Raw genomic sequence first — 18974 nt, forward strand, 5'->3', positions numbered from 1 at the left:
GTTGTAAAGAATCTGCAAGGAGATCCAAGAGGCCTGAGTGGCTGTTCGAAAACAAGAAAATAGCAGCAATCAAAGTAGGTTGTTAGAGGAGGCTTCAAGGTCACTGCTATCTCTCTGTTACTGTAGGTTTAGACCCAGCTAGCTAAAAACTGCTATGAAAGTTGGTGATCAAGGGGAGCAGAATATGCCACCACAGAATCTACTCCTCTGGCGTATTGGTTATTTTGAGCTCTAAAGCACTTGAAAAACAGCAAAAACAGGGAGAGACTTTCTCTGAACTTCTCTTATTTGCCTAAAGATAAAAGAAACCCAGTTGTTAGAAATTTCCTCCCCAGGTGTTTGATCAACTAGGGATAATGACTTTTATCACAGCAGAAGAAAATGGAAGTCAACACTACACTCAGATGAACTTCGGCACAAACTGTCTTACTTCCCGCCCATCCTTCTCAAGGCCATTCATCTTTTCTAAAAATCACTCACTTTCCCTTAGGAGGCCTGCTTCCCCTCCCCCTTCCTTATGTAGATGGTGTTTAACACTGAATTCTGAACAACCTCTTTGAGTTTCTCATTTTTATCTGACTTATCTCCACATGAGATATACATGTTGATAAACTCGTTTGTTGTTGTTTTTTTGTTATAGAGGTTTCAGCTAAGAACTCAAAAGGGTAGAGGAAAATTATTTTTTCTCCCCTGCAGTGATTAGTGGAAAGGATCAAAGAAAGGGAGGGCCTAGTGGGCGTGGCTCAGCGGTTGAGCATCGACCTAGGATCCAGGCGCTCGGGGTTCAATCCCTGGTCAGGGCACATGCCCAAGTTGCAAGCTCGATCCCGGGTCAGGGTCGAGCAGGAGGCAGCTGATCAGTGGCTCATCATTGTTGTTTCTATCTTTCTCTCTCCCTCTCTTTCCTCTCTCTAAAATTAACAAAGATATATTTTTTAAAAAACAAAGAAAGGGAGGAAGGATTGAGAGAATCCTATGGACATAAGTAATCAATGTAGAGAAAACCTGTAAGTATTTTCCCCTCTCCCATACCAACACTCTAAAAATCTGTCAATTTTTATAATTATATCAAGCCTCATGTACATAAAATTATTCCTGATTATATTACTCATTTTTATTAAAACAAATTTTATTCAAAAATCATTGTACATCAGCTGTGAAGAGTCTCAACTTTCAAAATTGTCAAAATGCATATTCCCAGGCCTTAAACATCAACCATTCCAGTGTAATAAGTTGGAGTAATATCTGGAGTTTACATTTTTAACATAAGACTCTCGTGGTGATTTCTAATGGTATTAAGTTTAGCATCACATTTTGAGAAGCACGGAACCCTAGCACCTAACATAGTCCCTCGTGTACAGTAAACTCTCTGAGTAGTTGCATGGAATGATTTCTTCAGGAGAAAAACTTTTATCTGTTTCAATATCTCTTGGTTTGATTGGGGCTCACCCCCAAGAAGAGATAGTAAGTATCCACTGAGCACAGTAAACTGGTCTAAAGGGTTTAGAACATATTTCTTGCAAAACTTTTTATTGATTATCTAACATTGCCTGATATAAGAAAATATATTTAAAAGACAGTAAATATATCAAATATTTATTTATATTTTCTTCCTTTACTTTTATGTTTAGATATACCCCCCTTTTATTTCCAGTATCAGAAAAATAGTTTTACATGTTCTTCTAGTTCTGTGGGTTTTTAAAACTTGAATTATTTTTTATTTTAACGAATTTACTACACTAAAGGAGTCTTTTTTGTATATGACATGACACAGTGCTTTAATATTGGTCTTTTTAAAATAATCACCTGTCTCACTCTAATTTTTTAAATATTTTATATTTGCCATACTGATGTGAATTATGGTCTTTGTAATACAGTCCATATATGACAATTATATACTTGTATCAGGTTTGTAGATTTTTTTGTCTATTCCACAGATTTTCTATTTGCTGACAACGTCCATGATATTTTATTTTTAAACTTTGTAACATTTTTACTACTTGGTATTCTAAGTCTCTGATCATTATATTTTATTTTCAAAATGTCTTTGCTATTTTATCTGTTTTATTCCAATTAAATATGCAAAGATTTTTAATAAATTTTAAAATATTCTTTGAACATTTTATTTAGATCGCATTAAGTATCAAATAACCTGAGGAAAACTGACATTTCTTTTACAATTGTGCATCTATTCCTTTGGAAATATATCTTTTCTAGGAACAAGTTTACATTTTCTTCACTCAGTAAAGTATTGAAATTTTCGTCATTTAGTCCTTAGTTGTTTATTATTAAATTTATCTAGGTATTTATATTTAGTGTAAATGAATATTTTTACTCAAATTATATATTATTGATGTATTAATAGAAAAGCAATTGATTTATATATATCTAGTTACATAGATATATTTGTTGAAATCTTTATTTTTTTCTAATATTTTTGAAGTTCATTATTGCAAGCTTCAGACATATGTCATCAAATAATAATAATTTTGGTTTAATAGCTTGAAATCAGATTTTTGTTTCCTGTCTTATTGTATAGGCTAAAATGAACATAATCATGTGTTTTTATTTTTTAATTAACTTTATTAGTGTGTCATTGATTAATAAGATTACATAGGTTTCAAGTGTACATTTCTATGATACATGATCTGTATATGCATTGTGACCCCCTTAAAGGTAATAGAAGGCACTGTTTTCTTGACTTTAATGGTAATGCCATTAGAGTTTCAGCCTCCAACAGGATTGCTGCCTGTTTGAGGTAGTACTCTATACCTCATCAAAGAATTTCTTTATACCTGCTCTACTAGGTGGGTAAATAGGTAATGGTTTTCAATTTTTTCAAAAGTATTCTTAGTGTCTGTTGAAAGACTATTTAAAAATTTTATGAAGCCTCATTTATAAGACATATTATCCCAGCAACCTTCTTAATACTGAACCAATGTTGCTCTTTCCTGTTTAATAATGCTAACATTATTCTTGTAATATATCATTAAAATCTGTTTGCTGATAGTTTTGGGATAACAATTCTGAGAATTCTGGATGTTTCTCATAGTTTAGTAATAAAGGCTATTTAGCTCTTTCTTCTGTGAAACAGAAGTTTCTACTTCTTGAGAAAATTTGGTAAACCCCTCCCCCAGGAAATTAACAAAGTTATTGATATTTTAATTTTACCCTTATGGAATCATTTATAATCTTTTCTTAACCTATTTCTGGAATTTTTCTTTCATTTTCACTATCTGTAATTTTTAGCTTCATTGAAGTAAATCGGCAAAAACTTCTATATATATTTAGGTATACAACTTGATGTTTTGATGTGCAGAGGTATTATGAAATGATGACCACAATGAAACTAATTATCACCTCATACAGTTACCTTTTTTTTCTTTTTTTTATTAGACCACTTAAGATCTACTCTCTTGGCAAATTTCAAGTATAGAATTCAGTATTGTTAACTACACTCACCATGCTGTACATTAAATCTTCAGAATGTATTCATCTTGCTTAACTGAAACTTTGTATCTTTTGACAAATACCTCTCCATTTCCGCCACTCCTCCTCCCCCAACTTCTGGCAACCACCATTCTAACTCTGCGCTTCTATGAGTTCAACTATTTTAGATTCCACATATAAGCGAGACAATGTAGTATTTGTCTTTCTTTGTCTAGCTTATTTCACTTAGCATAATGCCTTCCGAATTCATCCATGTTGTTGCAAATGGCAGAATTTCCTTCTTTTGTAAGGATGAATTATATTCCATTATCTATTTACTTTATCCATACATCCATTAATAGACATTTAGGTTGTTTTCATATTTTGGCTCTTGTGAATAATTTTGTGATGAATATGGGAGTGCAGATATCTCTTTGAGATGCTGATTTCATTTCCTTTGGATACATCCCCAGGACTGGGATTGTTGGATCACATGGTAGTTCTACTGTTAATTTTTTGAGGAACCTCCATAATAGGTGCAACCAATTTACATACTCTCCAGTAATATGCAAATGTTCCTTTTTCTCCACATTTTCACCACTACTTATGCCCTTTTTCACCACTACTTATGTCCTTTTTTTAAATTTATCTTTATTGTTGAAAGCATTACAGATGACCTTTTTCCTCCATTTATCCCCTCCACCCTGCATCTCCCCCCGCCCACCAGGCCTTCCCCACACTCTTGTCTGTGTCCATAGGTTATGCATATGTGCATATAAGTTCTTTGATTAACCTCTCCCCACCAACTCCCCCAATCGTGCCTTCTTTTTGATAATAGCCATTCTGACAGATGTAAAATGATATCTCATTGTAGTTTCATTGGCATTTATTTCCCTGATGATTAGTGATGTTGGGTATCTTTTTGTATATCTTTGACCTTTTGTATGTCCCTTTAACTAATGTACTTTTCCACTTTTTAATCCAGTTATTTGGCTTTTTTTTGCTATTGAGTTTTAAGAGTTCCTTATATATTTTAGATAATAAATCTTTATCAGATAGAAGGTTTGCAGTTTTTCCCCATTCCATAGCTTGCCTTTTTTACTCTGTTGAGTATTTTGTTTGCTGTGCAGAAGCTTTTTAACTTGATGCAATCTCATTGGTTTATTTTTGCTTTTGTTGCCTTATTTTTGGTTGTCATATTCAAAAATCATTCTCCAGACCAATGTCAAGACACTTTTCCTACATTTTCTTCTAGGAGTTCTATGGTTTCAAGCCTTACGTTTAAGTTTTTAATCCATTTTGGGTTGATTTCTATATATGATATGAGGTGTGAGTTTAGTTTTATTCTTCTTCATGCAGATATCCAGTTTTTACAACACCATTTATTAAAGAAACATTTCTTTCCCCATTGTGTGTTCTTGGAATCCTTGTAGAAGGTCAGCTGAACATTAAAGTGTGGATCTATTTCTGGGATCTCTATTCTGGCCCATTGATCTCCGTGTCTGTTTTTATGCCAGTACTATACTGTTTTGATTACTGTAGTTTTGTAACATATTTTGAAATCAGGCAGCATTATGCCTCCAGCTTTGTTCTTGTTTGGATTGCTTTGGCTATTTTGGGTCTTTTTTGATTACATATGAATTTTAGGATTTTTTTTCTACTTCTGTAAGCAATGCCCTTGGAATTCTGATAGGGTTGGCATTGAATCTGTAGAGCACTTTTCATAGGATAAACACTTTAACAATATTAATAGTTCCCCCCGGCCGGGCGTGGCTCAGTGGTTGAGTGTCGACCTAGGATCCAGCCTAGGATCCAGGCGATTGGGGTTCGATTCCCAGTCAGGGCACATGCCCAGGTTGTGGGCTGCAGCCGATCAATGACTCTCTCATCACTTATGTTTCTATCTCTTTCTCTCTCTCCTTTCCTCTCTCTGAAATCAATAAAGATATATTTTAAAAAAACAAACAAACAAACAAAAAACACAATATTAATAGTTCCAAGCCATGAATATAGAATGTCTTTCCATTCACTTATCTTCTTTAATTTCCTTCATCACTATTTTGTAATTTTTAGGGTGCAAACCTTTCACCTCTTTGGTTAATTTTCTTCCTAAGTACTTTATTCTTTTTGTAGCTATCATAAATGGGATTTTTTAAAATTTCCTTCTTGTATAGTTCATTGCTTGTATATAGAAATGCTATTGATTTTTATATGTTGATTTTGTATTATGGAACTTCACTGAATTTCTTTTACTGGTCTTAACTTTTTTTTGTTTAGTCTCTAGAATTTTCTACATGTATGATCATGTTATCTGCAAATAGAGATTATTGCACTTCTTTTTTTTATTTGAATCTTCTTTTTTCTTATCTAATTGCTCTGGCTAGCACTTCCAGGACTGTTTTGAATGGAAGTAGTGACAGGGGAATTCTTGCCTTATACCTGGAGACAAGTCCACAGGGGGACAAAACTCCTTCTGGGACTGCATTCAGGACCACAATTGTCCAGCCAACCACTGGGGTATGGGCCTTCTTTCTCAAAACACTCTTCCTCAGTCTTGGACTTCACCAGGATTTCAAAACCTGGATTCCAAGGCTCATAAGGGCACGTTTATTCATGGGTTTCTGTCAAATTGTTGTTTCTGTGGGGAAACACATCTTGGGATCTCTTAATCCTCTATCTTGCTGACATCACTTCAACTATCTGTATTTATTTTTATTTTTATTTTTCCCTAATCTGATTTACCATGAAATTATTTTCCCTTTCAAGAAACAAACAATGAATATTTAATATAATTATTCTGTTTATTTAATGAATTTACTGTTTTATATTTATATATAATAATCTTTTAAATAAACTTTATTAAGATTGCTTTTTATTTTTGATAAATTTGCAACTTAGGCTGTGAGTGATTACTAAAAGAAGATGGATGGATAATCACTAAAAGATATTATAAACAAACCAGAATAAATTTGTGTTTCCTAAATGATGATAGAGAAGGCTTTATAATTTTTTTTTCTCATTACAATGCCCATCTAGGTGGTTTCTTCTAAATCCATCTGCAAGATTGTCATAAACCATACTTTGCAACAGATTATTTTAGGACATAGGAAAAGAAATATATCTTGCTAGCAGTGCAGTGTTTATTATTTCTCTTTTTTTTTTAATTTTATTTTTGTTTAAAATAGTACAGATGTCCCTTTTTCTCCCCAATGACCCGCTCCACCCCGTCCCTTCCCCCTCCCCAGTCCCTCTCCCCACCATTGTCCATGTCCTTGGGTTGTGCATATTTGCATATAAATTCTTTGGTTACTCTCTCCCCCTCCACCCACCCGCCCTCCTCCATCCCTCTGACATTCGTCAGTCTCATCTGTGCTTCCATGTCATTGAATCTATTCTGTTCATCAGTTTATTAAGTTCTTTAGATTCCACGTATAAGCGATCAATCTCATATTATTTCTCTTTAATGTGAGTTGTACATGCAGCATTCATTTAGAACATAGGTTATTTGCAAGATGATACACGTATTTGGTGGGAGCAAAGCCTACTTGGCTTAGAAGTCTAATAACCCAAAAGAGCCAAGATCTCTTGTAACAACTCCAGAATCGTAACTTCCAGGGTCACCGGAGAAACAGGCCTAATTACAAGAATTACTGCATTCAGAGAAGCTCAAAGACATGGCTTCCTTTCATGCACTTATTGTTCTCACTGTCCAGGTGCTATTTACTACACAGGGGTCATTTTACTATAAGCAGTGTTGCCTGGAAACATAGTTAACATTCCAATGTCATCAAGTTTCCAGGAGAACAGAGCTGTAAATTAACCAAAAGCTAAATTCTCATTCAGAATAGGTGCTTAGAAATATAGTTCCTATTATTTTTTGCACAATTAAATACATACAAATGCAATTTTTTATCCTGTCTATGTAACTTAATATTCCTACTTTAAATCCTATTTTCTTCTTTTGTTCTCCATGTTTTTACAGGTAAAATATGGAAATTATGCTTTTGTATGGGATGCAGCTGTATTGGAATATGTGGCTATCAATGACCCAGATTGCTCCTTTTACACCATTGGGAATACAGTTGCTGATCGGGGATACGGAATTGCATTGCAGCACGGCAGTCCTTACCGGGATGTTTTCTCACAGAGGTAAGATTTGTGTGTGGTCTGAACAAAAGAGAGGAAATATAGAAAAAGAATATCTACTTGATTATCTTATTTAGTTTATTATATTTTGTTTTCTTTGTTTGAAGAAGCATAATAAATAACAACAAAAAAGGTAGTTATATGACATTCATTTCCTAAAACATGTCCTGAAGTGTTATTATTTTTTCCATAAAAAGGGGGAAATATCACTGCATATAGTTTTACTCTCAAAAAATTTTGTATACAAAAGAAAGTAATATGTTAGCAATTTCTTTAGAACTTAATTGAGCAGTTTAATGTCTGAATTTTTAGAGACTAAATGTCATAGTTAGCAAAATTAATTTATTTCCAAAAACACCATACATACTATCAATAACATAAACTTCAGGACCAAGTCAAAGTTTTGATGTAGTGAAGCACATAATGATCATAATGACAGGGAGATTTCCATCTGAATTTTGGGGAAAAAAAAGGTAAGAATATTACAGTCCATCACTTCATGTCAAAATGTGTAAGAGACATCTTCATGCAATTTAAGTAGACAGTTTAATACAATTATACCCATCCTTAAATCAGAATTTTCTATTATAAGTTGTTTAATAAACAAGATTTTGAAATGTATATATAATATTAACAATACATATGAAAGACTTGGGCCTGAAAGGAATTCACAAGATCACTACATTGCATTCTATCTGCTACCAAACAAGCTTGGACCTGAGAGAAAGTAGTCATATCTTTCAGGTAGATGTGAGTTCCATCTGACCCTGATAGTGCATTTTGTTCATTTTCTGGTATTCTTCTACGTATTTTCTAAAGCTAATGCCAGACCAAGAGGGCGGTCCCAGGTGGTATTAATGCCACAAATTTCAAACTATTTGAGTTGTATTTCTTCAAATTCTGACATAACAAAAAGCCAAGTTTCTTTTGTGTTTTAAAAACTTAAAAATAAGTCAGAATTTATGTTATAACTCTTCCATTAGCGAACTAAAAATCTCCTTATCTGCAAAACAGGAAGTTAGATGAACTCTAAGGTCCTGTTTTAATCAGCTTTTCTGTGTAGCAAACAACTCCAGCGTATCAGTGGCTTTAAAGAAGTTATTTCCCAGTTATGAAAAATAAGGGTTGTGACTAGGTGAGTTCTACTCCAAGTTGTGGATCAACCGCAGGTCTTCTCTGTGCAGCTTCTTATTCCAGGATCCAGGCTGGAGAAGCAGCCTGGATCCTGGCTGGATCTTGGACAAGCTGCTTTCATTGCAAACAGCAGCTGAAAGGATGCTGATAGAAACCTGCAGTGCCCCTTGTGCTTCTTGCAGATGTGGCATATGTCACATCTGCCAACAGACCACTATCTAAAGAGTCTCAAGGCCAAGCCCAAAATCACTGGGATGCATACATGTGCTCCATATAAAGGGGAGATAGGAATAAATAATTATGAACAATACTATACCAGTGGTCCCTTTGGGTTCTTAAAAATTCTAAGACAAAAATGAAATATGCATAAATTGGAAAGTAAAATGTTAAGGTGTAAATAATGATTAATCAATCTAAGTACATTTATTGATGAGTAGATTCTAAGGGGAACAAACTGGAAAAACAATTATGCCATAGGGAATCTACCTGCAAGGTATTTGCAGTCTAATTGGAAATGTAAGGTCCATGCATGTGAAACAACGACATTTACTTATATATGGTATCAGTATTGCTTATTTATAGTGTGCTAAGTTGTGTAGTTGAGATATTGAAAGATATGAATACCATACAGAATAAAGAGTTAATCAAACAAAGCATGAATGCAAGCTCTCCTTAAACTTGACCTTGAAGGATTAGTAGAGAATACATAGGTGGGACAAAAAAAAAATAGAGAATTCTTGGAGAAACAATGAAAACAACAGAAGTAAGAGAGAGCAGAGTATGTTGGGGACCAATAAGGACATCAAGTTAATTAGAAAGGAAATTTGAAGTTTGGAATTCATATTGTAGGTCACAAGCAGCTACAAGAACCTATTGTCTAGTTCTAGAGAACAGGAGTAAGTTGCTGAAGATGGCATTTAAGGGAAGGTTAATCTAGTCTGATAAAGATGGATTCAAATAGGCATATACTAGAACAAACCCAGGGGCCTGAGATCAAGGCCTGGGCTAGACAGGGTAAGGGCAAATGCGGAGGAAGAAACAAATAGAAGAGATGCTTATAAGCAAAGAAGCACACCATCGTTTTCATGTATTTAGACCTGAGGATGGAAATCGTAGTAGAATGAAAGGAGGTACCAGGTTTTCATAGTGGAAAACCATGGTTAGTTTAGTGGAACTTAACCTGAACCAGGCAGTCAAGAAAAAGAAAAATTTCTTAATTGTGGTTAATAGCTTTTTCTTCACTACAGATATAACTTGTTTCCAGACCAATTTCTGGGTCTTCTATGAAAATAAAAAAAATTTAAAATGAGGCCAATAAGATCAATACATAAACATAATAGCAAGTAAAGAAATGTTCAATACATCACATCGAGTGTTCCACTTACCATTATCCCCGTGGTGGGTTACTTAACAGAGGTTTTAATTCTGAGAAAATGTACTCCAGGGAACTGCTGGAAAATAATACTAATCACTGAGCATTCTTTTTCCTTGGTTTGATTTGCATTTATGGATGTTGACAATTTAAGTTGTCCCTTTCTGTGGAGTTCCTTAATAATGGCACTGTACATGTTGGTTCCCTGTACATCTGGAAGGAGAGAGAGCCAGGAAAGAAATACCTGGCAATCGTGGAGGTGCCAACTCATCTCCTTCTACACAGGCGCCACATTAATCTATCACCATAACTCTTCCTGAATTCAGAAAATATCTGCCTTTTGCTGTAGCCATTAGAGAAAGAGATCTCTTTTTTAGTACTTCATTTAAAAAATTACAAAGATCATCAAATTTAACCATTATAGTACACTTTAGAAATTCTTATAAACAGCTATGATACAGCAACTTATTCTGGGATATTTATTAAACTAGATTACTGATTGCTGTTGTGATTATTTTCATTGAAAATGACAGTATTCAAGGTGACTTTTTTTAACCTCACCTGAGGATACTTTTTTTAATTTTAGAGAGAGAGGAAGGAAGGAAGAGAGAAAGGAAAAAAACATGTATGTGAGAGAGAAACCTTGACCGGTTGCCTCCCATTCGCGCCTGGACCGACTGGGGATCCAGCCCGCAAGCCGGGTGTGAGGCTTGTGCCCGGACCCGCTTCAGACCAGCGACCTTTTGTTGTGCAGATGATGCTCCAGCCAACTGAGCCCCGCCAGGCCCAGGGTGATTTTTAGATATTATTTCTCTGGCGACTAGTGCCTATACCACAACTTAAAAGATATCAAAATAATATAATATTAATGAATATTAACATCTAAAAATAAATATTATATAGTGATACAGTGACTACATTATCTGCTCTCTGCCCAGTGTCTTATATGCTTATATATCTTAATGACACTTCAGAGCAACCATATGAAATGTTGTACATTTGTTTCTTACACACTTGCATATTAAGGCACAGCTATTATACTACAACTGTATACACTGAGTGAACAGGCCTGGGTTTTGGCAAGCATCAGCTTAAGCATCGAAGACGTAGGCTGTAGCGACACACTTACTTACAGTGTACGGTTTATGTAAGTGGACATGCACAGAAATAACTTTTAAGGACCAGAAAGTGCTATAATATATAAATTTGTATAGAAGACTTTGTTTCCTTGGTCTGTACAAATACTAGGTAACTTGGCCGCAGAAGTTAAAGCATTTATACATCTCATTAGATGGGTCAGAGTACTAGTGTGGTGGGTACTGTTTGCAATTCTCTGACACTATCTGTTCATCAAATGTGTTGTTTTTTGTTTTTCAGTTCCCGTTGACATACATTATATTTGTTTCAAGTGTTCAACATATTTATCAGACATTTACACACCTTAGGAAGTTATCACCCCAAAAGTCTAGTATCCATCTGGCACTACACATAGTTATCACTACATTATTGACTACATTCCCTATGCTGTACTTTCAATCCCTGTGGCTATTTTTATAACTGGCAATTTGTGCTTCCTAAACCTTTTCATCTTTTTCACCCATCCCTCCAAACCCCCTCCCATCTGGCAACCATCAGCTTGCTCTCTGTAACTGTGTTTGTTTCTGTTTTGTGTTCATTTATTTTATTTTCTTATATTCCACATATAAGTGAAATTACGTAGTATTTGTTTTTCTCTGTCTGACCTTTTCACTTAGAATAATACCCTCTAGGTGCATCCATGTTGTTGCGATGGTAAGATGTCATTCTCCCTATGGCCGAGTCATATTCCACTGAACGTGTGACATCTTTATCCACTCGTCTATCGATGGGCGCTTAGGTTGCTTCCATTATAAAGAATGCTGCCGCGAACAGAGGGGTGCATATATCTTTTGGAATTTGTATTCTAGATTTCTTTGGGTAGACACCTAGAAATGGAATTGCTGAGTCATATGGTAGTTCTGTTTTTTTAGTTTTTTAAGGAAACTTCATATTGTCTTCCATAGTGGCTGAACCAATGTGCAAATCCCACCAACTGCACGAAGTTTCTCTTTTCTCCACAGCCTCACCGACACTTGTTTGCTGACAGGTGTGAGGTGATAGCTCAGTGTGGTTTTGATTTACATTTCCCTAATGATTAGTGATGTTGAGTATTTTCTTACATGTCTGTTGGCCATCTGTATGTCGTCTTCGGAGAGGTGTCTGTGTCCTCTGCTCACTTTTTTAATCATATTTTCTGTTTACTTGATATTGAGCTCTATGAGTTCTTTATATATTTCGACTATTCATCCCTTATCAGATATTTAATTTCAGATATCTTCTCCCATTCGCTAGGTTGCTTTTTTGTTTTGTTGATGGTTTCCTTTACTCTGCAAAAGCTTTTTAGTTTAATGTAGTCAGGCCCCCCCGCTTTTTTTTTTTTTTTTTGCTTTGGTTGTTTTTGCCCTAGGAGACATATCCAAAAAATATTACTAAGACCAATGTCAAAGAGTATATTGCCTATGATTTCTTCTGGGGTTTTTAAGGTTTCAGGTCTTACATTTAAATCTAATCCATTTGAGTTTATTTTTGAATATGGTGTAAGAAAGTGGTCTAATTTCTTTTTTTTGCATGTATCTGTCCAGTTTTCCCAACTTCTGTATTGAAGAGACTGTCTTTACCCCACTGTATATTCTTGCCTCCTTTTTTGTAGATTAGTTGACCATATAGGTATGAGTTTATTTCTGGTCTCTCTCTTCTGCTCCCTTTACCTATATGTAGGTTTTTATGCCAGTACTATGCTGTTTTGATTACTATAGCCTTGTAGTATAGTTTGATACCAGGTAGTATGGTACCTCCAATGTTGTTCTTCTTGCTCAAGATTGCTGTAGTTATTTGGGGTATTTTGTGTTTCCATATAAATTTTAGAATTATTTGTTCTAGTTCTGTGAAAAATGCCATTGAGATTTTGATAGGGATTGTATTGAATCTGTATATTATTTTGGGTAGTACTGACATTTTAACAATGCTCTAATTCTTCCTATTCATGAGCACAGTATATCTCTCCATTTATTTCTGTTTTCTTCAGTTTCCTTCTTCATTGTCTTAAAGTTTTCTGAGTACAGGTCTTTTACCTCAATTCATCAAATGTTTTATGTAGTCCTTGTCTTACAGTAGTTACTAGTATAAAAATACTATTTATTCAAAAGTTGTTTCATTAAAGACATTTAAGAATAGAAGATAACTAAATTATTCAGAGTAAAATTATTATGCTATTGGTAAAATTAGCGATAGTGTTGATCTTGTAATCTTAACTATTCAGAAGGCTAAAAAGGTGACAAAAAATATTTCTTGAGCTTTTAGTTTGAGCTCACCTCTGTTCTCAGATTTTAGTGGGTGTCAAGGAATAATTAATTCATGAGTCTAATTTTATACTTTACTTACAAAGGAGTCCCTTTTTGCCTATTGGCTTTTATTCCTAAACTTTGGGACTAGAACCACCTAGTGGCACAAAATGAAGGACATATATCAAACCTCACAGAGAATGATTCTGTTTGCACAGATGCATAAACAATATATCAACCTAATCACAGAATTCCAGGGTTTTTTGAAATGGAATGTACTATAGTTTCCTTTTTATCAAAGATGAAACTAGTCCAAAGGGGTAAATGACTTTCTCAGAAACAGAAACACACACACAAAACAGGAAAAATTTCAAAACTTCTAATTTCATGTCCAATTTTCTAGTTATCATGTACTAGCTCCTTTTATCTTTCTTTTAAAAGCATATAACAGTAATATCAAACATACTATATAATGCTTTCTGTGTGCCAGACTCTGAGTTCTTAAATGTGGCAAACTATAAAATAAGTACTATTATTATCCGCATTTTATAGACGCAGGAACTGAAACATAATGAGATCAAGTAATTTGTCCGATTTTGCAAAACTATTGAGTATTAGAGCTGAGATTCAAATCCAGTCTGGCTCCAAAAATTGACAAGCTGTGCTTCAAAGGGATTCTCCCTCCCCCCACCCCTCTCTGGCACAGAATAGAATTAATCATAATTCTTGACTTATGATATATTTTCATTACTGGAAAGTAGCCATGAATGGCTATTTTTATTTGCTTAATTAGTTTTAAATTCCTTGGATATAGTCAATTTTCCCCTTGCACTGTTCACTATTAGAATATCTAGTGATTTACTTTGTATTTTTATTTGGATTCAGAAAAGAACATTAGATCTCTTTATCTCCCCCTATTTTAATACTTCTTACATTTTACCTCTTGGGTCCTACCTCCTGTTGATAAGCCCTTTGAGTACAGGCGTATGAGTGCATATCCCTAGTGCCTACCTTCATGATAGCATAGAATGAGCATTCAATAAATGTTTGATGAATGAATAAAAGATCTACCTAACATTGTGGTCAAAGATCATTGTATTTACTTATACTCAAATTAATTAAATATCCAGCTTTGTGCTTGTTATTTTTTAAATCTTCTGTTTTATCATAATAATTTTTTTTATTTCTTGGTTTCTTCAATTTTTCATACAGTCAGTCATAAAAACAAGATGAGTGAAATCAAATGTATCACTCATCTACTTCTTTCCCCAACTCCCTGATATAAGAAGTTCCATACTTTTATTCTTACAAGGAAAGTAGAACATATATTTTTAACTTGAAAGCATAGAGCTATAATCTTTTTATCTCCCAACCAGAGTGAGGTACTTTCCAAGCACTTTGTTCCCTTTTCAAGAAGAGAGAAAATTCAGTCTCCACTGATCGCCCAGTTAACAGCTCCGAAATCAGTCAGCATGAGGAAATCAAAGAAAAGAGTCCTTGTGTGTTTGGAAAGACGATAGGAAGGAACAACTTGACTAGAGAGAATATGGACAGGGGATGTAGGCAGAGAAGCAAAAATTGAATGTGTTGTACCAGAATATTGATAAGTGCTATTTATTAAGCACCTACTACGCTAACCACTTGATATATTTCATATAACTCGGAGTTCAGTATATTACCAAGGTCACAGCTAGTGACAAGGGGAGCTGGTGCTCAGACCCAGGCTGGAGGTCATATCCTCACACTCGGGTCCCCACACCAGCTCTGTTGGGCTCTAAGAATATCTGGACGCAGCTGCATTTGGGGAGTCCCAGGTGCTGGGTTAGACAGAGAGAGCTTAACTGACGTGGGCCATTTACAAGGCTGTGATAGCACGCCGGCTGTGAGGCAGTGAGAATATTCTCAATGACAACGAGAGAAAAGATTGGGAAAAAGGCTATAGTTTGAAGAAGACTAGGCAGGGCTTGGAAATCAGGGGCGTGCATACAACCCAGGAACCTGAAAGAGAAAGGATGTCAGATTCAAATGGCCATGAATAGTATCCCTCTTTCTTCTTCCAACTCTATCATGTATTTTTCCTTCTGGGTCATCTACTATACAACTTTGCATCAACTCGATTTTACCTCTAGGTAAAACCAACTGGAAAGTAATTTCTAGGAAAGCAATGATTATTTTAAAATAGCAGTGTGATAATTCACTACTCAGTAGATATTTATTTCAAACAACATTCCAGATTTTTGTTTCATGGTTGCTCAGATCACATTCACATACCCCTAGGAGTATTGTTTTTTCTCTCACACATCAAATATTGTTTTTTAAATTATATACATACATATATGTGCATATATATTGTGTCTATATTTGTATGTATATAATTATCTATACACACACATACACATACACCACTAAAACAACTGGTTTCATCACATCCATATTTTCTGCTCTAGGTCACAAAAACAAGATAGTGTAGATGAGCTTGTTTATATAAAGTAAGAAGGGAAAATGTTTGAGGAGTCACAAAACAAAAGAAAGAGAGAGGAAGAACATTGAAGGTTCACTTTCAAAGAGAAATAGGAGTAGAATAAAGTAATAATATATATTTATGCATATATTTTTATTTAAAATAATAATATCTACTTTAACCTATAAAGTGTTAAAAGAAATTAATTTCTTTTCTCATATAATATACAGGGTGAGGCAAAAGTAGGTTTACAGTGGTGAGTATGCAAAATAGTTTATTCTTGTATTATTATTTATTAATTATTGTATTATTTTTTATACAAACTACTATTAACCTACTTTGGCCCCACCCTGTATGTATATTAAATAAGTATTAGTCTCTGGAAACCTTTGAAAGGAATGTACTATTCTTACTTCAGAGCAACCCCCTTTTTAAAACACTTGTTTCAAAAAGAGAAAAATTAAGTAGCCTAATTGTTAGTCTTTTTTTTCTGTTTTGTGAACCCTCGTGGAGCTTTTTTTTTTTAATATCTTTTTATTTATTTTAGAGAGAGGAATGGAGAGGGAGAGAGAGATAGAAACATCAATGGTGAGAGAGAGAATCATTGATTGGCCCCCTACTGCGGTCAAGCCCAAAACCCGGGCATGTGCCCTGATGGGGAATCGAACAGTGATCTCCTGGTTCATAGGTCAGCGCTTAACCACTGAGCCACGCCAGCCTGGCAACATGGGGCTATTGTTATCGCTAAGATCCTGTGGGCTTTACCCATCGCCTTGACTTCTGATTATAGTGGAAAACCTAAGAAATTTACATTTGTTTCAGTGTTTGATTTAAATAAATGGGAGCATGGAACAGAGTGAAGGATTTCAGAGGGAAGGTGGAGAGGAGGGAGTGGGTGGGGAGAGATTAATCAAAGAACTTATATGTTTATAAGCATAACCCATGGACACAGACATTGGTCTGGGGAAGGCCTGGGGGTGGGGTAGATGTGGGGTGGAGGGGATCAATGGGGCTAAAAAGGGGACATCTGTAATATTTTCAACAATAAAGATTTTTTAAAAAGGAAAATGTTATATCCTTTTATAATAAACCAGTAATCTAGTAAGTAAATAAAATTAAATAAGTAAATAAATGGGAGTATAAATACAGTTGATGATATGTCCAGTGTGTAAGTATTTCAAAAATATTTATCATAATGGCTCTGTATGATCTGAGATTAGTTTTTTTAATCTTGCAAAGCAGTGGCCAAATTTTAAGAAAATTACAAGCTTTAGCTCTCAAGAAGCACACAGCATTCTCGCTGCTAAACACAAACCCAGCCTTCAGACAGTGCAGTCCCACAGAGTAGATTTTGAAGCGTTACAAGATTCTGTTTTCTTTGTACTTACATTATATAGCGTTTGGGGAACACTTCATCCAGGGTATAAGAGTACCCTTTATAAACAAGCATCTTTATTAGACTTTTTTGAGGAAAGCACTGAGGTACCGGGAAGATAAATGACTAGTGAGAGGTGCAAAGCAGGATTTCAGCTGCATAATGAGCCCACGAGGTTGGACTAAGTTGCTTTGCAAGAAGCAAGTCTGATCAGCCTTTCTTAAAATAAAATCTGTGCTCTTGCTGGATCTCAGTAAGTATTGTCACATTCAAACAGCAGTTGCTTTACAAAAGGCAAAGTTATTAGAGTGGCATAAATTAGGTGTGACTAAAGGCTGAGTTTTGTTTTGTTTTTTAATCCTCACATGAAGACATGATTATGGATTTTTTTTTTGAGAGGGAAAGAGAGAGAGAAACATCGATGTGAGAGAAAAACATAAATCGATTGCCTCCCACACATGCCCCAAACAGGGACTGAACCCACAGCCTTTCAGTGTATGGGACACTACTTCAACCAGCTAAGCCATACCAGCCAAGGCTAACGGCTGAGTTTTTAACAAACATTTCAGAATTTAAAACTCTATTTTTGCACTTGAAAGTACACATACATTCACATGTGTGTGAACACACATGCACTCATAAGCACACACACACTCCAGAGTCTAGGCCTCTCTCAAAACATTTTAATTTCATTATACTTACATCACATTTTTCCACTCAAAACACCCATTTTATGCACCAGACTTAGCCCCAAGAAATTTTTACTGCTTTAAAAATTCAGTCTCTTTTTATTTATTTTTTTAAATGTATCTTTATTGACTTGAGAGAGAGGAAAGGAGAGGGAGAGAGAGATAGAAGCATAAATGATGAGAGAGTCATTGATCGAGCCTGCAACCCTGGCATGTGCCCTGACCGGGAATCGAACCCCAATCGCTTGGGTCCTAGGTCGACGCTCAACCGCTGAGCCACGCCCAGCTGGGCTTCAGTCTCTTTTTAAAGGGAAAATTTGATGTCAATGAGCATAATCAAAGAACGTGCTACTCTTTTATAGCCTTTAAAATATTGCAAGCATGCAGATAACATGTAGTAACATGCAGATAAGCACATGTGCTTCCATGATAATTATGTTGATAAAAGAAGTAACCATAGACTCTGAGACAGGAATGAGACTTTGGCATGCATTTAGATGACTCCAAATTTACATATGTCAACCGAGAAAAGAAGTTGGGTGACTTGCCTGGACTCTAACCCTTGGTCAGAACATGCCCTGGGGAGTCCAGGCTCCCAGTCCAGTGTTCCACCCCTACCCTTTTCTGCCAGTACTTTTTGTTAAAAAATCACTTTTTTATCCCTAAAATTTACTAATAAAATAAATGTTTTCAGAATTGCATTTAAATCTTACATAAAGGAGCCAGGAATATCAATTAATAAATATGTTTAACAGAGTCATAAACACGACTAAAACATTTCTGTTTTAAAATTATCATTACTTTAGAGATACACAGAAAAAAAATGCACTATGATAGACTGCTATGGATTGCATTAATCCTAACTTATAGAGAAACTATACTTTAGCCTAAAATAATAATTAACATTCACTGAAGATGTGCCATGTGCCAGGTGCTACCATAGGTACCTTAAGTCATTTAATCCTCACAATAATCTTGCAAGGTAAATACTATGATTAGCCTCATTTTA

General features: G+C 35.1%; 1 protein-coding gene across 2 annotated transcripts in view; it reads left to right on the forward strand.

Moving 5' to 3' along the window:
• GRID2 (glutamate ionotropic receptor delta type subunit 2) overlaps positions 1 to 18974 on the forward strand; it is a gene marked incomplete at its 3' end in the record, with an annotated part of 1219813 nt that overhangs the window by 1057608 nt on the left and 143231 nt on the right. For both annotated transcript variants that reach the window (XM_081131278.1, XM_081131277.1), the window contains exon 14: positions 7412 to 7578. In XM_081131278.1, the coding sequence (XP_080987404.1) occupies positions 7412 to 7578 (167 nt within the window). The remainder of the gene's footprint in view (positions 1 to 7411; positions 7579 to 18974) is intronic.

The sequence above is a fragment of the Miniopterus schreibersii genome, assembly GCF_964146895.1.
Source record: "Miniopterus schreibersii genome assembly, chromosome: 1".
NCBI classification, from domain to species: domain Eukaryota; kingdom Metazoa; phylum Chordata; class Mammalia; order Chiroptera; family Miniopteridae; genus Miniopterus; species Miniopterus schreibersii.